The sequence below is a fragment of the Malus sylvestris genome, chromosome 6 (assembly GCF_916048215.2).
Source record: "Malus sylvestris chromosome 6, drMalSylv7.2, whole genome shotgun sequence".
Classification (NCBI taxonomy): domain Eukaryota; kingdom Viridiplantae; phylum Streptophyta; class Magnoliopsida; order Rosales; family Rosaceae; genus Malus; species Malus sylvestris.
The window spans coordinates 7,208,707-7,226,488 of record NC_062265.1 but is presented as its reverse complement, the minus strand read 5'-3'; the positions used below and the strand labels follow the sequence as shown (position 1 = coordinate 7,226,488).

The 17,782-nt window shown below is 35.4% G+C and overlaps 1 protein-coding gene and 1 non-coding gene across 2 annotated transcripts; one reads left to right on the top strand and one right to left on the bottom strand.

Annotated features, from left to right (window-relative positions):
• The first annotated feature begins 5,609 nt into the window (after window positions 1-5,609).
• Window positions 5,610-6,890, top strand: LOC126627149 (ethylene-responsive transcription factor 1A-like). Its single transcript, XM_050296575.1, has one exon. The coding sequence runs from the start codon at window positions 5,753-5,755 to the stop codon at window positions 6,581-6,583; it is 831 nt and encodes a 276-aa protein (XP_050152532.1). The 5' UTR covers window positions 5,610-5,752; the 3' UTR covers window positions 6,584-6,890.
• Window positions 6,891-17,178: 10,288 nt separating this feature from the next.
• On the bottom strand, window positions 17,179-17,283 carry LOC126627560 (small nucleolar RNA R71). Its single transcript, XR_007625052.1, has one exon. It is a non-coding gene; the product is annotated as a small nucleolar RNA R71 (small nucleolar RNA).
• Between the last annotated feature and the right edge of the window lie 499 nt (window positions 17,284-17,782).

Below are 17,782 nucleotides of genomic sequence, written 5' to 3'. Positions count from 1 at the left end.
ATAACCTACATCCTGAGATTCTTTTTTCTTTTAAGTTCTCAAACTCACTCATCCTCCATTGTAGAACAAGACCGCAACCACTACAGCCACATTTTTTTACAAATGAAAATACACACAGCTCCAGTATGTACATACTGAAACTTTATCTATTTTTTGCATATACGTATTGAAGTGTGTGGGGGTGCGCTGATTGTTTGGATAACTAAATGAGGGTATTAAGATATTTTCAAATTAACAAAATGTGACAACACTTTTTTTTTTTTTTAAGATATTTTCAAATTAACAGAACGTGGCAACACCTTTTTTTTTTTTTTTTAAAGATATATCTACTAAGTAATAAAACATTCATTTTCAATTAAAATTATATGAAATTATCAATTTAACCCTCTAATTAAAACAGAACATGAATAAGAAATATGAGGCAGAAATATAATTTCACACAACCAAACTTTGCTGTTTTTTTTTTCAAAACCTTACCTACATGTAATCCTAACATATCTCTAATTAAAAAAAAATTAAAAAAAAAATAAAAAATCTTTCCCACTTCCACATTCTCTATCATTCTCTTTCTCTCTCCTTTTATTTCAAAAACAAAAATAAATTTTTTTTTCACACACTTTATGTATGCCCATATGCTAGTTTCAAATTAACAAAACGTAACAACACTTTTTTTTTTTTTCACTGCACTTTGTTTACACTACTCCCTTTCTAGTTTTACCGTTCCTTTTAATATATGTTTTGTCCTTTGGTAATCGTATAAATAGAGAGCATAAAGAATTAATGATAAATGAGAGGAGTGCACGTGTACAGAATATATGTGCACTTCCATAAATGGTGAAACCATAAAAAATATGATTATGCTATCCATCACTCATTTTTACTTCCCATACCTCTTTGTTAATTTTTGTTTTTTGATATTCTTCAATTTAATCAATCTGACGGTTAGAAACTGAAATGACGTGTGAGAAGTGAAAAGAGGTGTGTTAAAAAAAAAATCTTCATCTAGTAAGCCATGTTGTTTTAGGCTATGGTGTATTTAGGGGTGTAAGTTGGATTGGAATTTCCAATTCAATTAAAAATTAACCGTTCTGAGTTTGAACATTTCCTATTTTGAAAATTTTGGATGGCTTGGAAGAATGTTCCAACCCGATCCAAACTTCCAAAGTTTCGATCCAAATTTCTTAAACTTAGTCCTGTTGAATATTTATATATACTTTATTTCATATTTTGTATATTTAATTATATTATTATCTGTTAAAAATGAATAATATAATCATACGTACTATTTTATCTTGTCTAATATGCTTTTATGTCATACACACATGTAACAACCCACAAATATTGCAAACATTCATAAAAAGTATTGAATGGTGGATACACAAAAGTTTGAAAATTTTCAAAGTCTTGCAAAATGTAGGAGATCCAAATTAAGTTTCGAGATAAAACTGATTATGAGATTGGATTAATTCTGATAAACTAAAATGCCGAAATTGAAACTAATAATTGACTCCGAAACTTGTTTTGATTGACACTTGTCCCCTAGGTGTATTATACAAATTGTGTTGCAAAACTAGGTCCAAAAAAGGCTGTTGAAGGACCTCAGGCCATCTCCAACCGAGGGCTGGCCAGAGGGCTCGTTTGAGCCCTCTGGCCCTCCAAGATTCCCCAAGATATTAATATTTTAATGAACAGTACAGGGCCATATTTGCCTCCGTCTCCAATCGAGGGCCAGAGGGCCAAAGGGCTCGTTTTAGCCCTGTCACAAAAAACCGTCTCCAACCGAGGGCCAAAGGGCCATAGGGCCAAACATAATTTATTATTTAAAAACTACAATTTAATGTTGTATAAATGGCCTAGGAAGTTATACGAAAAAAATAGAATTGAAAAAAAATATGAAACAAATTTTGTGAAATAGAAGTTATAGGAAAAAAAATATGAAAAAAAATTTGATTCATATGAAAAGGAAAAAAAAAGGGAAAAAAAGAAGTTTAAATTCATTAAAAAAAAAAAGAAGTTTAAATTCATTAAAAAAAAAAGAAAAAAAAAGAGAGGCCTAATAATCCAACGGCTACTAACCGTTACATTAAAAAACATTTCAAACTATTAGTGTCGGTTATAATCGACACTAACCGAGACTAATAGTAGAACTATTTAAAAAAAAAAAAGCTCTTTAATGCTGTCGGTTTTAACCGACAGCAATAGGAAACATTAAAAAAAAAAAATAGCCAGCCCCGGGGCTGGCTGGCTGGCCGAAAACAGCCAGCCCTCCAGCCCTCCAGCCCTCTCCGATCCCGTGGGGCCCTCCCAGATTCCAGAGCCCTCTGGCCTAGCCCTCGGTTGGAGACGGTTTTAGGGCTATTTTCGGCTCTCTAGCCCTCTGGACTCTTCGGTTGGAGATGGCCTCAAGGGACCTATGAATATCTAGGACGAGATTTTTTTGTGCCACTAAGGCCATCTCCAACCGAAGGGTCCAGAGGGCCAGAGGGCCGAAAATAGCCCTAAAACCGTCTCCAACCGAGGGCTAGGCTAGAGGGCTCGGGAATCTGGGAGGGCCCCACGGGATCGGAGAGGGCTGGCTATTTTTTTTTTAATGTTTCTTATTTCTGTCGGTTATAATCGACAGAAATAATATAATATATATTATTTCTGTCGGTTACAACCGACAGAAATAACATTTTGAATTCAAACTTCCAACGGCTAGCGCCACTAGCCGTTGTAAATCCTTTTTTTTTTTATGAATTTAAACCTTTTTTTTTATGAATTTAAACCTTTTTTTTTTCTTTTTTTTTCTATAACTTCCTATAACTTCTATTTTACAAAATTTGTTTCAATTTTTTTTAATTCTATTTTTTTCCTATAACTTATATTTTACAAAATTTGGTTCATATTTTTTTCATATAACTTCTATTTTACAAAATTTGTTTCATATTTTTTTTTTAAATTCCATTTTTTCCTATAACTTCTATTTCACAAAATTTGTTTCATATTTTTTTTAAATTCTATTTTTTCCTATAACTTATATTTTACAAAATTTGGTTCATATTTTTTTTCATATAACTTCTATTTTACAAAATTTGTTTCATATTTTTTTTTAAATTCCATTTTTTCCTATAACTTCTATTTCACAAAATTTGTTTCATATTTTTTTTAAATTCTATTTTTTTCCTATAACTTCCTAAGCCATTATACAACATTAAATTAAATTAAGTAACATGAAACAACATTAAACAATATGAAACAACATTAAATAACATTAACCGACATAAAAATTATACAACACTAACCAACATGATTTTTAAATAAAATTAAGTTGTAGTTTTTAAATAATAAATTATGTTTGGCCCTTTGGCCCTCGGTTGGAGACGGTTTTTTTTGACAGGGCTAAAACGAGCCCTCTGGCCCTCTGGCCCTCGGTTGGAGACGGAGGCAAATATGGCCCTGTACTGTTCATTAAAATATTAATATCTTGGAGAATCTTGGAGGGCCAGAGGGCTAAAACGAGCCCTCTGGCCAGCCATCGGTTGGAGATGGCCTAAGTGTTTGATGAAATGTGTTTTTGACATCACTTTGCAGGGTGCTCAACATAACTAAAGCAAGGTCACTCACAAATCTACAATGCCTATCACAACACTCGATAGATGTTGACTTTTGTCAACATGCACACAATATCGCTTGGTAGAGGACAACATGCACACTAAATGCTCGATGAAATGTTCAACTGAAAAAAATGAGCTCTTTTACACTAGCATCTTCAAGGTTAGAATTTTGGATAAATTTTTAACACATTTTTTTCTTCAATTTTTCCAAAGGTAAGTAGATAAACTAAAGTTATGAAACATTGAAATGTGGATACTAATTTTTTGGATGCAAATCGAAGCAATCCTTCAAGAGTTCAGTTGAGTACAATTAAAAATGTATCATCCAATACGTAATCAAACTACTAATGAATGTCTGGAGCATTAAGAACAAGAATTAGTTTAAACCCACCTTAAAATAGGGTAGTGTTATGATACGTATCAATTTTTACTTTTCACACACTTATCTTAATTTTTAATCATTGGATCGAATGAACTGAAAAATTATAAGTATGTGAATAACAATACTCTTAAAATAATCCTAAAAATCATGCTAGGGAGAACGAGAACAAGAGATGACAAGTGGATCCATCACAATGTAGTGAATTACAACTCAAAAACCCTAAAAAGCAATAAGAAAAGGATCAAAGAAGTTGGGGCCATTTAGATTTTGGATGCTCCAACTGTTTGGATATTCTCATATTTTAACAAAAATAAAATAACAAAAAGTATTGCAAGTGACTCACCCTCACCTTCCTCGAACGGACGTTAGAGTGTGAAACCAAATTGAGAGAGAGAGGTGCGTCCTTCTATTTTCAATTGACCTTGTGGGGACTTTTCCAAAGAAAAAACATTTTGCATATTTTGGTGTCTACAGCCGATGAATCTGCAGAAAATATCCTTTTCAGCTCGTTTACAATTCCTAGCGTACCAGATTTTAGAAGAAATATAAATTCTTATGATGACCAACTTTCATCTTACAAAGTCTTCTTAAAAGTATGTAGTCGACTTACGTTGAATTGTATATAAGTGGATTAATCTGCTATTAATGTGTGATGAAATATTTTTTGTATAAAAAAAGTAATGTTTGAGATTGTCGATTTAAATCATATTTTGTAAACTATATAACATAGTTGTTGATAATTGATTTATTAGTGTTAATTAACTTGTTTATTTTCTAACATTAATCAAAACAAAATGCTAATCATGATTAAGTTGTTTTTGTAGCAAAAATTGTCAGATGAATCGTGTATATCATATTTGGGCTCTCAAAATCAAAAGTTTCAACTATTACCTGGGCATCCAGCGTAACTATAGATGCATTAGGTCGAGGATCATATTATGGTTAAGAGTAATGCTAGAAAGACTAAATATGTAGATAAAATATTGTAAATAAAATAACATAGAAGTTGATAATTAGAGTATTACTTAAGTGTTGATTAACATGCTTATTTTTTATTGGTGACACATCATTTAGTTTGCAAATTTAGTTTACTTAGCATTACTCTTAGGTTAAAGACTGAAATTTTAGACTTAGGTTAGAGTGGAACAACATACTTTTCTCATTTGATAATTATTACATGTATAATTTACCAATAATACAATTTTATTGCTAAAAACTTCGGTATTAGTTGTTAAACCAATAGTCGCGCATTATGAACTTTTTTGGAGTTGTCGAAGTGCACTTGTTGGTTTTGCATATCGATTATGGATAAAGCAAAGAGACAAAAAAAAATGCGTGGAAGCAAAGCGACACAACAAGAAGTCGCACTTTGCTGCTGTAACAGGATGACATCACGCTTCTCTCAATCCAACCCAAAACCAAACGTGATTAATTGAAAACGGGCCCCACAACACAATTTGCACACTAAAGAAATTTCAAAGCAGCCGACTTCGACATCGACATCAACTAAAAATAAATAAAAAAATATCGGCCGCTAAAAAATAAAAAATAATAATATATTAAATACCGAAAATATCCATCCGGTTGAAGTGTGCATGAACCTTCTCACCTATTTAAACCTTCATCTCTTCAAATCCCAGAAGAAATCCAAAATCTCAACAAATATAAGACTCTCTCTCTCTCTCTCTCTCTCTCTCTCTCTCTCTCTACACTTCAAAACACATTTCGGTTTAAGACCCGGACCCGAATTTTTTGGTTTTTTTTTGGCTGCGAAATGTACGGACAGAGTGGAGCTGACTCGGACTACATACTCCTGGAATCGATTCGGCGACACTTTCTGGGAGAGACGGATCTCCTAATCGGGAACCCGATGAGCAACTCGGGTTCGGGACCCATTTTTTCTCGGAGCTCCAGCTTCAGTAGCCTGTACCCGTGTTTGACCGAGAATTGGGGTGATTTGCCGCTCAAGGAGGACGATTCCGAAGACATGGTGCTCTACGGAGTACTGAGGGACGCCGTTAGCGTCGGATGGGTTCCATCCGGTTCGGCCGATACGTGTTCCTACGGCTTTTCGGTAAAATCGGAACCGGAGGTTCTGCCACCGGTGGATAGAGTGCCGGAGAAAAAAGCGGCGCCGGTTCAACCGGTTCAGAAGTCGGCTGAAGCCGTTCCAGCTGTGGTGCCAGCGAAGGGGAAGCACTACAGAGGCGTACGGCAGCGGCCGTGGGGAAAGTTCGCGGCCGAAATTCGGGACCCGGCTAAGAACGGCGCGAGGGTTTGGCTCGGAACTTTCGAAACAGCTGAGGACGCGGCCTTGGCTTATGACAGAGCCGCTTACAGAATGCGCGGGTCCAGAGCTTTGTTGAATTTTCCACTCCGGGTGAACTCGGGCGAACCCGACCCGGTGCGGGTGACGTCTAAGCGGTCATCATCCGAACCGTCATCTTCGTCTTCGGAGAACGGATCTCCGAAGCGGAGAAAGAAGGCGGACGGCTCGAGCCCGGTTCAAGCCGGATTGGAAATGGGAGCAGGGATGGGGCAGAAGCAAGTGGGAGGCCAAGTGGCGGTGTCGGTAACACGTGGCGAGCAGTTATTGGTGGTCTGATGATGAGATGGTGGGAAAAGTAGGGGAGGGAAAGCATTGGTAGCACTACTGCTCAAATTGTGGAGGACACTGTAATTATCTGAAGATACAATTTTAAAAAGAAAAAAAAAAATGTATAGGATTTCAGCCTTTTATTTTGCGAGAAGAAGCCAATTATTTTGTTTCTTGAAAAAAAAAGAAAGAGAATAAAAGGGGTTGGTTGAGAGAGGGTGATGCTGCTTTTGTGGGTTTTTTGTGAATACAGAAGTTTCTTATTGTTTGATGAACTCAATTTTGGAATGGAATGTTTCTCTCCTGCACAACTAAATTGTTATCAACTCGAATTTATTATGACTTCACTCTAGTCACCAATCATGTCTTCGACATCTCCCCTACCCTTATGGTTAAGATAGCTTTGGGCATGGCCAACTCCCATGGTGTGATGGCCGGAGTGGCAAGAGTTTAAACTATGATCGTAGAGAGTTTAAATTATGAGTGCATTGAATTGAAGATGAAGATTTTGACTGTTAGAGTAATTCACCACTTTGAATTTTATTATGACTTCACTCTAGTCACCATTCATGTCTTCGACATCTCCCCTACCCTTATGGTTAAGATAGCTTTGGGCATGGCCAACTCCCATGGTGTGATGGCCGGAGTGGCGAGAGTTTAAACTATGATCGTAGAGAGTTTAAATTATGAGTGCATTGAATTGAAGATGAAGATTTTGACTGTTAGAGTAATTCACCACTTGTATTAAGTAAAGACAGTCTTGCGTGGGTTGTATTTAGGCTCTAAGACTTTTGGTTTGTATGTCACTTTCTAATTCGTTTCTATGAACAGTTGATCTTTTTGTTAAATGGTCCAGCGCAAATCATAAGTTAAGAGAATAATTATTTTGAAATCTAAAAGATAGAAAAATCCACATACTGACCTACCATTTGGCAGAACATGAACTTTTATACTAAAGTTCAATTCAGACTAAATAACTTTCTTGTGGTGAAACATTTTACCGTGTGATTGTTTTCTTTCACTGTTAAATATGATATTTAACAGGGAAGAATTTCGAAGCTAAATCTAAAGATTGTCGGCGATTAGGGTTAGTTTCTAGTATGACTGAGCAACTAGCTATAGAGGCAATCGTGTAGATTTGTTTCTCTTGACATTTCTCATGTTTAGGGCTTTAAAGAGAATTAGGACTGGTTACGATTCTGCATAAATTTTTCTTCTCTTTGACATTTCTTCTTTATATAAAAGTTTTATTTAGGATTAATCTCAGTTTATTATTCAGAATTTTTTTTGTTTTCAATATTTTTGGTACATTAAGTTTTTTTATCCCATAGTAGTACCTGACGTTATAATTTTGAAACACTTTCATATATCAATTAAGGTGCTACTAAATCAATCATTAACTAATAACATGACGCTCCCGTGAATAATAATTGGTCACTATTTGTGAATATGGACCCACATGGATATTAAAAAAGAAAAATTTAAAAAATTGGGCCCCCTCTCTTCTCTCCCTCCCTTCTCTTCTTTGTACCCATCATTCCCCCTCCCTCTTTGACTCCACCCACTTATTTTTTTTCTCTCTCTCTCCATCAACGGCCTCCTCCAAGTCCAGGTTACTACTAATGTAATACCCCTTAAAAAAAAAAAGATTATATATGTGTGTGTGGGTAATTATTTTTATTTCAAATGTAATGATTTTGTTGGATTTCTTTTATATACTATATTTACAATTATTTGTATTTAGACATGTAAGTTAGTAGGGACCCTTCCACCACAAAAATATATTTTTGTGCCTAATTAGTACTTTTATACTCAAATGTCTCCAATTAGAGAGGTTTCTATTATTTGGCATCCTCATCATAATTTTGTAACTTTGTCCAGTAACTGTGTAGCTTATATATATGCATTAGTTTGATTTGTTAGGGTTTCTACTTATCCTTTTTGTGAGGTTTCTATTATTTGGCATCCTCATCATAATTTTGTAACTTTGTCCAGTAACTGTGTAGCTTTTATATATATATATATGCATTAGTTTGATTTGTTAGGGTTTCTACTTATCCTTTTCGTGCCAATAGCAACTAAGTTACCCTTGCTAGCCTTTTTGATCTTTAATTAGTGAAGTGTAAAAGGGTTCAAGAGTTAAGCTCCAAGAGTTGGGAACTTTCTAGTAGAGTTAGCTTGATTTTTTCTCCAAAGGATGAGGTGGAAGTTGGTAATTAATAGAAGCTAATAATTAGGGTGAAGAGATGGAGTCTATAGCATGTGTTTGTTAGTCTATAAGCATGCATGAGGCAGTGTTTGTGGTGTTAGAAGAGCTTACTCATCAATCTAAAGGAATCTTAATCATTTGGTAATATTCTCACTCCAATAGAACTCTATCAAGCTTACCATGAGATAAACGTTTACGTGGCCTTTGATATTTGCATCCATCTTGCATGATATTCATCTATTCATGATTAACTTGACACTTGTTGCTTTGCCACTGAAACACTTATCATTGCTAATGATTAGGATAACACTAGTTGCCTTGTTATTGGAACACATTTTATGTCTAATGATTGGCACAACACTTGGTTTATTTTTATCGGCACACTTGGGAGATTTTTTTTGGAGAGGAGGATGTCATGCAATCTTTATAAGGGTAGGAGCAAGAACCAACGGAGGACATGGAGAAAAGAGAGAGGAAGAAGAAAAAAAGAAAAAGAAAATGAACAACTCCAACAAAAAGCCATTCTCCCTTTCATATTACCTCTTATCTTTCTTTTACATATTGTTAAGGCTTTAAGCCATCTTTCATTGTATTTGTAAGTCTCTCATATATAGTGAAATACAATGAAAGCAAACCCCAATGGATGTAGTCGATTTGGTGAACCACTTAAATCTTGTGTTGTTTATGCATTTACATTTTGAGATCATTGTCATGAGAAACACTCCCACCAAGCCATCAAAAATCTCCATTTACTTCCCTTGAGAATGCTGGAATATAAGAGAGACAAATCCCAGAAAATGCATGAGAGCTTACCCAACATAATTGCTCTATGGAACTCAAATAGGGTTATGCATCATTATCACCTAGAGAAAGATGGAGTAAAATGGTAAAGTAATATTTCTCAATTAGATTGTTACGTGTTATCAATACTATATTATTGATAATATAATACAATTTTGGCTACTAACAATTTGATTAGTGTAGCAGATGTTTTAGAGCATGTGCAAGAAAACTGGAAAAACTCCTTATGAGTTATGGAAAGGTTATTCACCAAATTTAGGCCACTTGAAAGTGTGGGAGTGTTTGGCCAAGGTCCTCTTACCTGAACCAAAAAAGAGAAAATTAGGATCCATGACTTTTGATGCAATGTTTATTGGATATGCACAAGATAATGCTGCCTATAGGTTCTTAGTTATTAAAAGTGAGCTTAATGTAATAGAAACTAATAATATTATGGAAACCAAGAATGCTGATTTCTTTGAAAATATTTTTCCTATGAAGCTCAATATTGACAAGTCTGTTAGTGTGTCTCAGTCATTGCTAGGTTCTGAAACAAATGCAAATTCTGAATTTGAACCAAGGAAAAGCAAAAGGGCAAGAAAGGAAACTAATTTTGGAGATGATTTTTATACCTTCATTGTGGATAGCGACCCATGAACTTACAATGAAGCTACAACGGCATCCGATGCACTTTATTGGAAAGAAGCTATTAACAGTGAATTAGAATCAATTATTTCTAACCATGTATGTGTGGGAGTTAGTTGATTTGCCTGCAGGAGCTAAAACGTTGGGGTGCAAGTGGATTTTCAAAAAGACACTAAAAGTTGATGGATCTGTTGACAAATATAAGGCTCGGTTGGTTGCAAAAGGTTACAAGCAACAAAATGATGTGGATTATTTTGATACTTTTGCTCCGGTAACAAGAATTGCCTAAATTAGAGTCTTAATTGCTTTAGCCTCCATCTATAACCTTGTTGTTCATCAAATTGATGTGAAGACCACATTTTTAAATGGTGATTTAGAAGAGGAGATCTACATGGATCAACCTGTAGGTAATGTTGTGTCAGGTATGGAACACAAGGTGTGCAAACTTGTAAAATCTTTGTTTGGTTTAAAACAAGCTCTTAAACAATGGCATGATAAGTTTGATAAAGTTTTACTTTCCAATGGATTTTTAATCAATGACGTAGATAAATGTATATATTATAAAATTATTGATGATTCTTGTGTGATTATCTACTTATATGTTGATGATATGCTTATCATTGGAACTAACCTTGAGGCTGTTACAGAGATTAAATTGTTATTAGCTTCTAATTTTGACACGAAAGATATGAGGGTAGCTGATGTAATTCTTGGTATAAAAATTACTAGAGCTTCAGATGGTATCTTTCTTTCCCAAGAACATTACGTTGAAATTTTTTTGAGGAAATTTGGATGTTTTGATTGTAAGTCTCTTTCTACACCTTATGATGCAAATACTCAATTAAAGAAAAATAAAGGTGAGAGTGTATCCGAATCTGAATATGCTCAAATTATTGGTAGTTTAATATATCTAATGAATTGTACAAGACCTAATATTGCTTATGTAGCTGGAAGGCTAAGCATGTATACTCAAAGCCCCAATAAAGATCACTGAACTGCCGTATCACGATTATTAAAATATTTGAGAGGCACTATGGATTACGGTTTGAAATATGGTGGATTTCCAGCGGTGCTTGAAGGGTATAGTGATGCCAATTAGATCTCTGATTCAGACGAAGTGAAATCTACTAGTGGATATATATTCACTCTTGGCGGGGGTGTGGTGTCTTGGAAATCTTCTAAACAAACTTGCACACCTCGGTCAACTATGGAGTGAGTTCATAGCTTTGGAAACAGTAAGCTCAGAGGCTGAGTGGCTTAGAAACCTCTTGGCAAACATTCCTTTATGGAAGAGACAAGTTTCATCAGTGTCTATGCATTGTGATAACCAAGCTGCAATAGCCTTGGCTAAAAACAAAACATATAATGGGAAGAATAGGCATATATGCCTAAGACATAATGATGTGAGGCAGCTGCTTGAGGCTGGGGTTATATCCCTAGATTTTGTACGATCATAGATGAATTTGTCTAATCCTCTAACAAAACCACTAAGCAGAAAGTTAGTGAGTGATACATCAAGGGGGATGTGATTAATGCCTAGTACAACGATCAAGAGTGATGATAACCCAACCTATGTGAATGGTGATCCCAGGAAATAGGTTCATATGGGTAAAAACAAATTACTTGTTGATTGGGCATGCATTATCAAATTTATTATTGAGAAATCCTCCATATGGTGTAGATAGTGCATACTGCAATGTTTAAGGTTGAATTAATTTCCTAATGAATACCATAGCCCTTATGGGTGATGTGTTTGATTGCAGTGCACACTTGATGGATTCACCTATATGAGTGTGGAAGTGGGGCCACTTCCTATGAGAGTTTAGGCATACTCTCTAGAGCATTCATGAACATTCGGGTAGGGCGCACGGCCTATTTACGCCAACTTGCTAGAGCAAACTTGAATCTGAAGGCTAATGTGGGTAGTTAGTCCCCTGATTCACACAAGGAAATTTTGGTACTCAAATACACTTCTAGTGATTCAAATTGTATTTTGAAATATGTGGGGGATTGTTGGAATTTTTAACGGGTATTTCAAAATACAACTCCTCATTGATCATATTAATATCATTCTTAATGATTTCTTTTAATTTTAATTTCAGTTTTATTTTGCAAACCAAAAATGATGCATTAAAATGGTTCATAATGTTTGCATCTGATTGTGCACTAATACTCTTTGAATTACAGTTGTAGACTTTGAATATGTCATCTTGATTAACCCATTAATTGAGCCATTATAGAGACTAACGTTTTTATACCGTCCTTAATCTATCAATGGCCATTTTGTAGCTTTTCCATGTTCTATATAAAACGCTCTTCAATCCGTGAGAAAAAAAAGGAAAAAAGAATAAGTATAACAATTGCTTATATGTATCCGTATTATTTTTCCTTTGACTACCCTTTTTTGATATCGATATTTAAAACTCAGTTCTCTCTTAATCCATCTTTCTTCAAGCGTTTTATTTCCTGTATTCATACCAATGGAAGAATCTCGATCCAAGCTGATAGAGGGGGGGGGGGGGGGAATATGAGTCTAATCTTCTTAGTTCATTCTATGAAGAGCATGACATAATACATGAGACAACCCCACCTTATTCACTTGAGTCTAATGGAGTAGCTGAAAGGAAAAATAGAAATTTGTTGTTGTAGGAGAAGTAGCATCCGAATCGCCAATTTTTCCACAATCTTAAGAATAGATTTCGCCCCTTGGAGATAGAATCTCGGTGTAACAGATTATGATGCCCTATCCTCTAAGATACAACAACCTATTGACCTTGGTAAGTGTACACTCGCAATACTTGGGTTGAATGAACAACTTGAATCTTTCCCTTGAAAAAATTGAAATTGAAAAAACAATAACTTTAAGAGTAAGCTCTTGATTAGAAAATAGAGAGGATGATCTATTACCCAAAAGACTCGTGGCTGCTAGTATAAATAGTATAGGCTAAGCCCCAGAAAATCGTTGTACGATGGTGGCAATTGAAACAAATTAAATCAAAAGATTGTAACATCTATACAATTAATTTAATCGTTTAACCGATACGTTAAAAAAACCAATGCTATGTAACTGAAGAATTTTGTTTAAACTGATATGAAAACAATAGCCGGTGGAAACAACTAAATGCGCTATGTCAAACGGTCAAAGAAATAAGTTAGGATCAAATCTTGATTTGATATCAAATCCATTCAATGTATTTTAAAGATATGGTCAACAGAGATAAAATATTAAATAGAATAAAGAATCAAATATAATTAATACAATCATAGCTGACAAATGAAATTTAAGATGACATTTTGAAATACCACTTAAAAATTCCAACAATTATTGATATCCATGTTACATGGCATATACATAAGCATGCCAAGCAAGAAAGAGAGTTGAGTTGTGTTGTGTCAAGTGCTCACTAGTGTAAAGTGTTTGAGTTGTGAAGATATTCAAGGGCTAGAGAATGCCTTGAATATAAAATAATGAATCTTGTATATGTCGGTTTCGGGGGGAAGTGCCTACATAAATAAAGTGGAAATTGATAATTTAATTCTGAAAATTGGGCTTAAGGGATGAACATGAGTTAACTCATATTCTAGGGTGTCACATCCCGGCCCGGGCCCCCACCACATCCCGGGCTCGACTCCGCCGTAACAAGATATTGTCCGCTTTGGGCCCCGAGCACGCCCTCACGATTTTTGTTTCTGGGAACTCACACGAGAACTTCCCAGTGGGTCACCCATAATGGGATTGCTCTCGTGCGAACTCGCTTAACTTCGGAGTTCCGATGGAACCCGAAGCCAGTAATCTCTCAAAAGGCCTCGTGCTAGGTAGAGATGGGAATATACATACAAGGCTTACAAGATCCACTCCCCTGGGTGATGTTGGGATGTCACATAGGGTATTTGGAGCCAAGTGGTATAAGCATGGTATGGGACGTGCATGCTTGGATGCCTTAGGTATGTGTTAGCGAAGGGAGTGGGTACATTCATACATCTCATTTGCTCTATTTCCACTACTACAAAAGAGGCTATCACTGGCGGTGGAAAAACCGACAAGAAACCCCAATTACTATCGAATTTTTGGTAAAAATCCGACATCAAATTGTGCAATGTCGGATTGGAGAATCTACGCTATTGTTGGCGTCACGAAAAGGGTATTGACGTCGGCTAGTCCCCTTAATCCGCCACCAAGAAGCAAAGTAATATAAAATAAAAAAGAACAACATCGTCAATTAAAAGTGACATCTAAACTTATGTCGGTTAGAAGCGACATTGAATTCTGACATGATGGCGGTCTTAATCGACATCAAGCAACAATTAAACAAATAAAATACTTAAACTACTCTCGATTTTAACCAACATTACATAAGATCTAGATTCATAAAATAATTATTATGCTGTCGTCCATAAGCGACACCAAATATATTAAAAATAATTATATAAAAATAATTCCCACCATATGTCAATGAAAAAACAAACAATTTTAAACAAACTTTATATTAAAAATAAAATTTCTACCAACTATATATTAAATTTAAAATTAACTACAATTCTTAAAAATGCACAACCTATACAAATTTTTTCCGAACTCTTGCAAAAGATTTTGAACCAGTTGTGTGGTTCATAGTTTTCAAATGCCTATTATTACATCCCATATCGCCAAGGGGAGTGGATCCTCTAAGCCTTATATGTATATTCCCATATCTACCTAGCACGAGGCATTTTGGGAGCTCACTGGCTTCTGGTTTTGTAGAAACTCTAAAGTTAAGCGAGTTCGCGCAAGAGCATTCGCATGATGGGTAATGATGAGTAGATTTTATATTATATATTTTACCCTAATCTTAGTATATTTTGGTTAATATATTGGAAGAATTTTGATACTTTGAATTGTATTTTCAATATAGGACTTTCGACTTCCTCTGGAGCAAAACAGGACCAAATGGACGAATTTTGGAGTAATTCCAATTGGAGGACGTTCGTGAGTCAATTAGCTTGATCGTATCAAAATTTGGGATTTTTCCACCAAGCAGTTATTTTCTGGCGATGAAATAAAGAAGCAGTGCGCAGTGCTGGAAAGTGACGTTTTTGGGCTTAAATGACGTTTTTGGAGCCCAAGATGACCTCGAATGGGTTCGTGGCCTTCTGGAAAAGTGTTTAGAATATTCCAAACATCAAATCCAGCTATATTGGGCCAGTTTTGGAGCAGCTTTTGGGCCAAAACGTGGCTGTTCAGATTTTAGACGAATTTTACTATTTTTATTTAGGGTTTTTATTAATTTTAGTTGGCTAGGGTTTTTGTGGTGGCTTAGCAAATATATTGCTTAGCCGTCTACAGTTTTAGGGTACGCTTTATTTTATGCAATATTGGAGACAGAGAGAAGTGCTAGGGTTTTGAAGATTTTCTACTTGAAGGTGTTTTCAATCTTTTTCTTAAGAATATTTTCTATGATTTCAATTATGAATATGCGGAACTAATTTCTGTTGCTAGGGCGAAGCCTTGAGCCTTAGCATGAATATGTGATTTTTATTTAATTGCTTATGATCGATTGCATGCGTACTTTGAATTGTTAATCACCGGGATAAAAACTATCTAATTGTCATAATGCCTGATCACCATTAGGATCTTTAGAAAAGTAATTTGATGCAATTTTGGTCGGAAGGTTCCCTGAAATTGACGCTGGCTTCTTGTGATTAATAATTGTAATTTCTCTTAGGATGAATATCACGTCTTAAGGATTGCATGGTTTTTCAAAGGATTTTCATAAAGCATAATGAGTCTTTCATGTTCATATTTGATCCGAACGTCCGGACGGGTTGCATGTTAGATATACGTTCTACGTTGGAGGTTCCAAGTAGAATATGAATTAGGAAAATCTAACCTTCAAAGTGGTATGTGTAGATCATAAGTAATAGGTAAGAATTCATAGGATTACTAGGTGATGGTGGAACCCTAGTGCCTTCTCAATTTGATTTTTTTTCATAACTGTTTTCTTCTCTCTAGTTTTAATATTGCAGATTGTCTTATCATTAATAGTTAAATTCGTTTTTAATTTAAGTAAATTATAAAATCAATCATCTAAATTTCTACTTTACAATCATTAATTGGAATCTGATTTGTTTCGAATTATTTAATAATCCCTGTGGAGAATGACCTTGCGAGATCCGTTTATACTACAATAACCTTGTGATTCTTGCAAGTAAAATAGAAGGTTTTTATCGCATTCACATAAGCAGTAAAAATCCTATCAAGAAAATGGCGCCGTTGCCGGGGATTATTTAAAATAATCCCCACAAATCAGAATTTTAATTAGTAATTGCTGTTTATACATATATAAAATAAAAAAATAAAAAAAATAATAAAAAAAGTTAATTTTCGTTTTATTTTAATTTTACAGATTACAACAGCAGTGCAGATTGCAGAAATCTGTGCATGGTCAGCACCCGTTCAACAGTGCAGAAATTGATTCCACTTGATCCAGAATTTGAGCAGCATTTAAGGAGGAAACGCAGAGAGCAAAATTTGCAGCGGGTTCATCCTCTGCAGGAGACGTTTCTGGAATCAGTTTTTACTGGGGAACTGCACAACAAAGAAAAAATGGCGTTTATAATTCCAGAGGCAGGTCTGCCCCTGGGTGATTCACTGACTGCCCATACCACAAATATACCCAGTTGCATCACATATCCGGCAGTGGAGGAAGGGACTGCATTTGAAATAAAACAGCACATGTTGAATATTCTACCTACGTTTCATGGGTTGTCATCTGATGATCCTAACATGCACATTGCGGAATTTTTAATGGGTTGCAAAAACATTTTGGTGAGGGGATTTTCAGCTGAATCTATTAAGCTGCGGTTATTTCCATACACCCTAAAGGATCAGGCACGGAGATGGCTCCTCACACTCCCATCTGGAAGCATTACAACTTGGGCCCAACTCAGTGAAAAATTTTTAAACAAGTATTATCCGGCTTCTAAGACCCTTGACATGAGAACTCAGATTTTATCGTTCGCCCAAAAACCAAATGAAGAGTTTCATAAGGCGTGGGAGCGGTTCAAAGAGTTGATTAGAAAATGTCCACATTCGGGTATTAACACTACTGATCAAATGCACATATTTTTCAGAGGGTTGAATATGACTACAAAAACTCTTGTCAACGCTTCATGCGGAGGTACGTACAAAGACAAAAATGCACAAGAGGCTTGTTTGTTATTTGAAAAAATGGCAGAAGATACTCAACAGTGGGCAGTTGAGCAGCCACAATCTAGGTCTGCTTTTGAGATGCCAAATGGTTCTCCATATGTTACAGCACAAATTGAAAAAATGGAGAAAAGGCTAGAAGCAAAATTTGACATGTTATTACAGAGAATGCCAGGTTCACAGGTTGCTGTACAGCAGCCTTTACAAGCTGCCTGCAGCATTTGCAGCTTGACAAATCATGATTTTTTGAGCTGTCCACATAAAGATGCTTATCCAGAATTTACAGCAGAGCAGGTTAATTCATTTAACAATTTCCAGCGTCCTCGATATGACCCGTATTCTAATTTCTACAACCCAGATTGGAGAGATCATCCTAATTTAAGGTGGG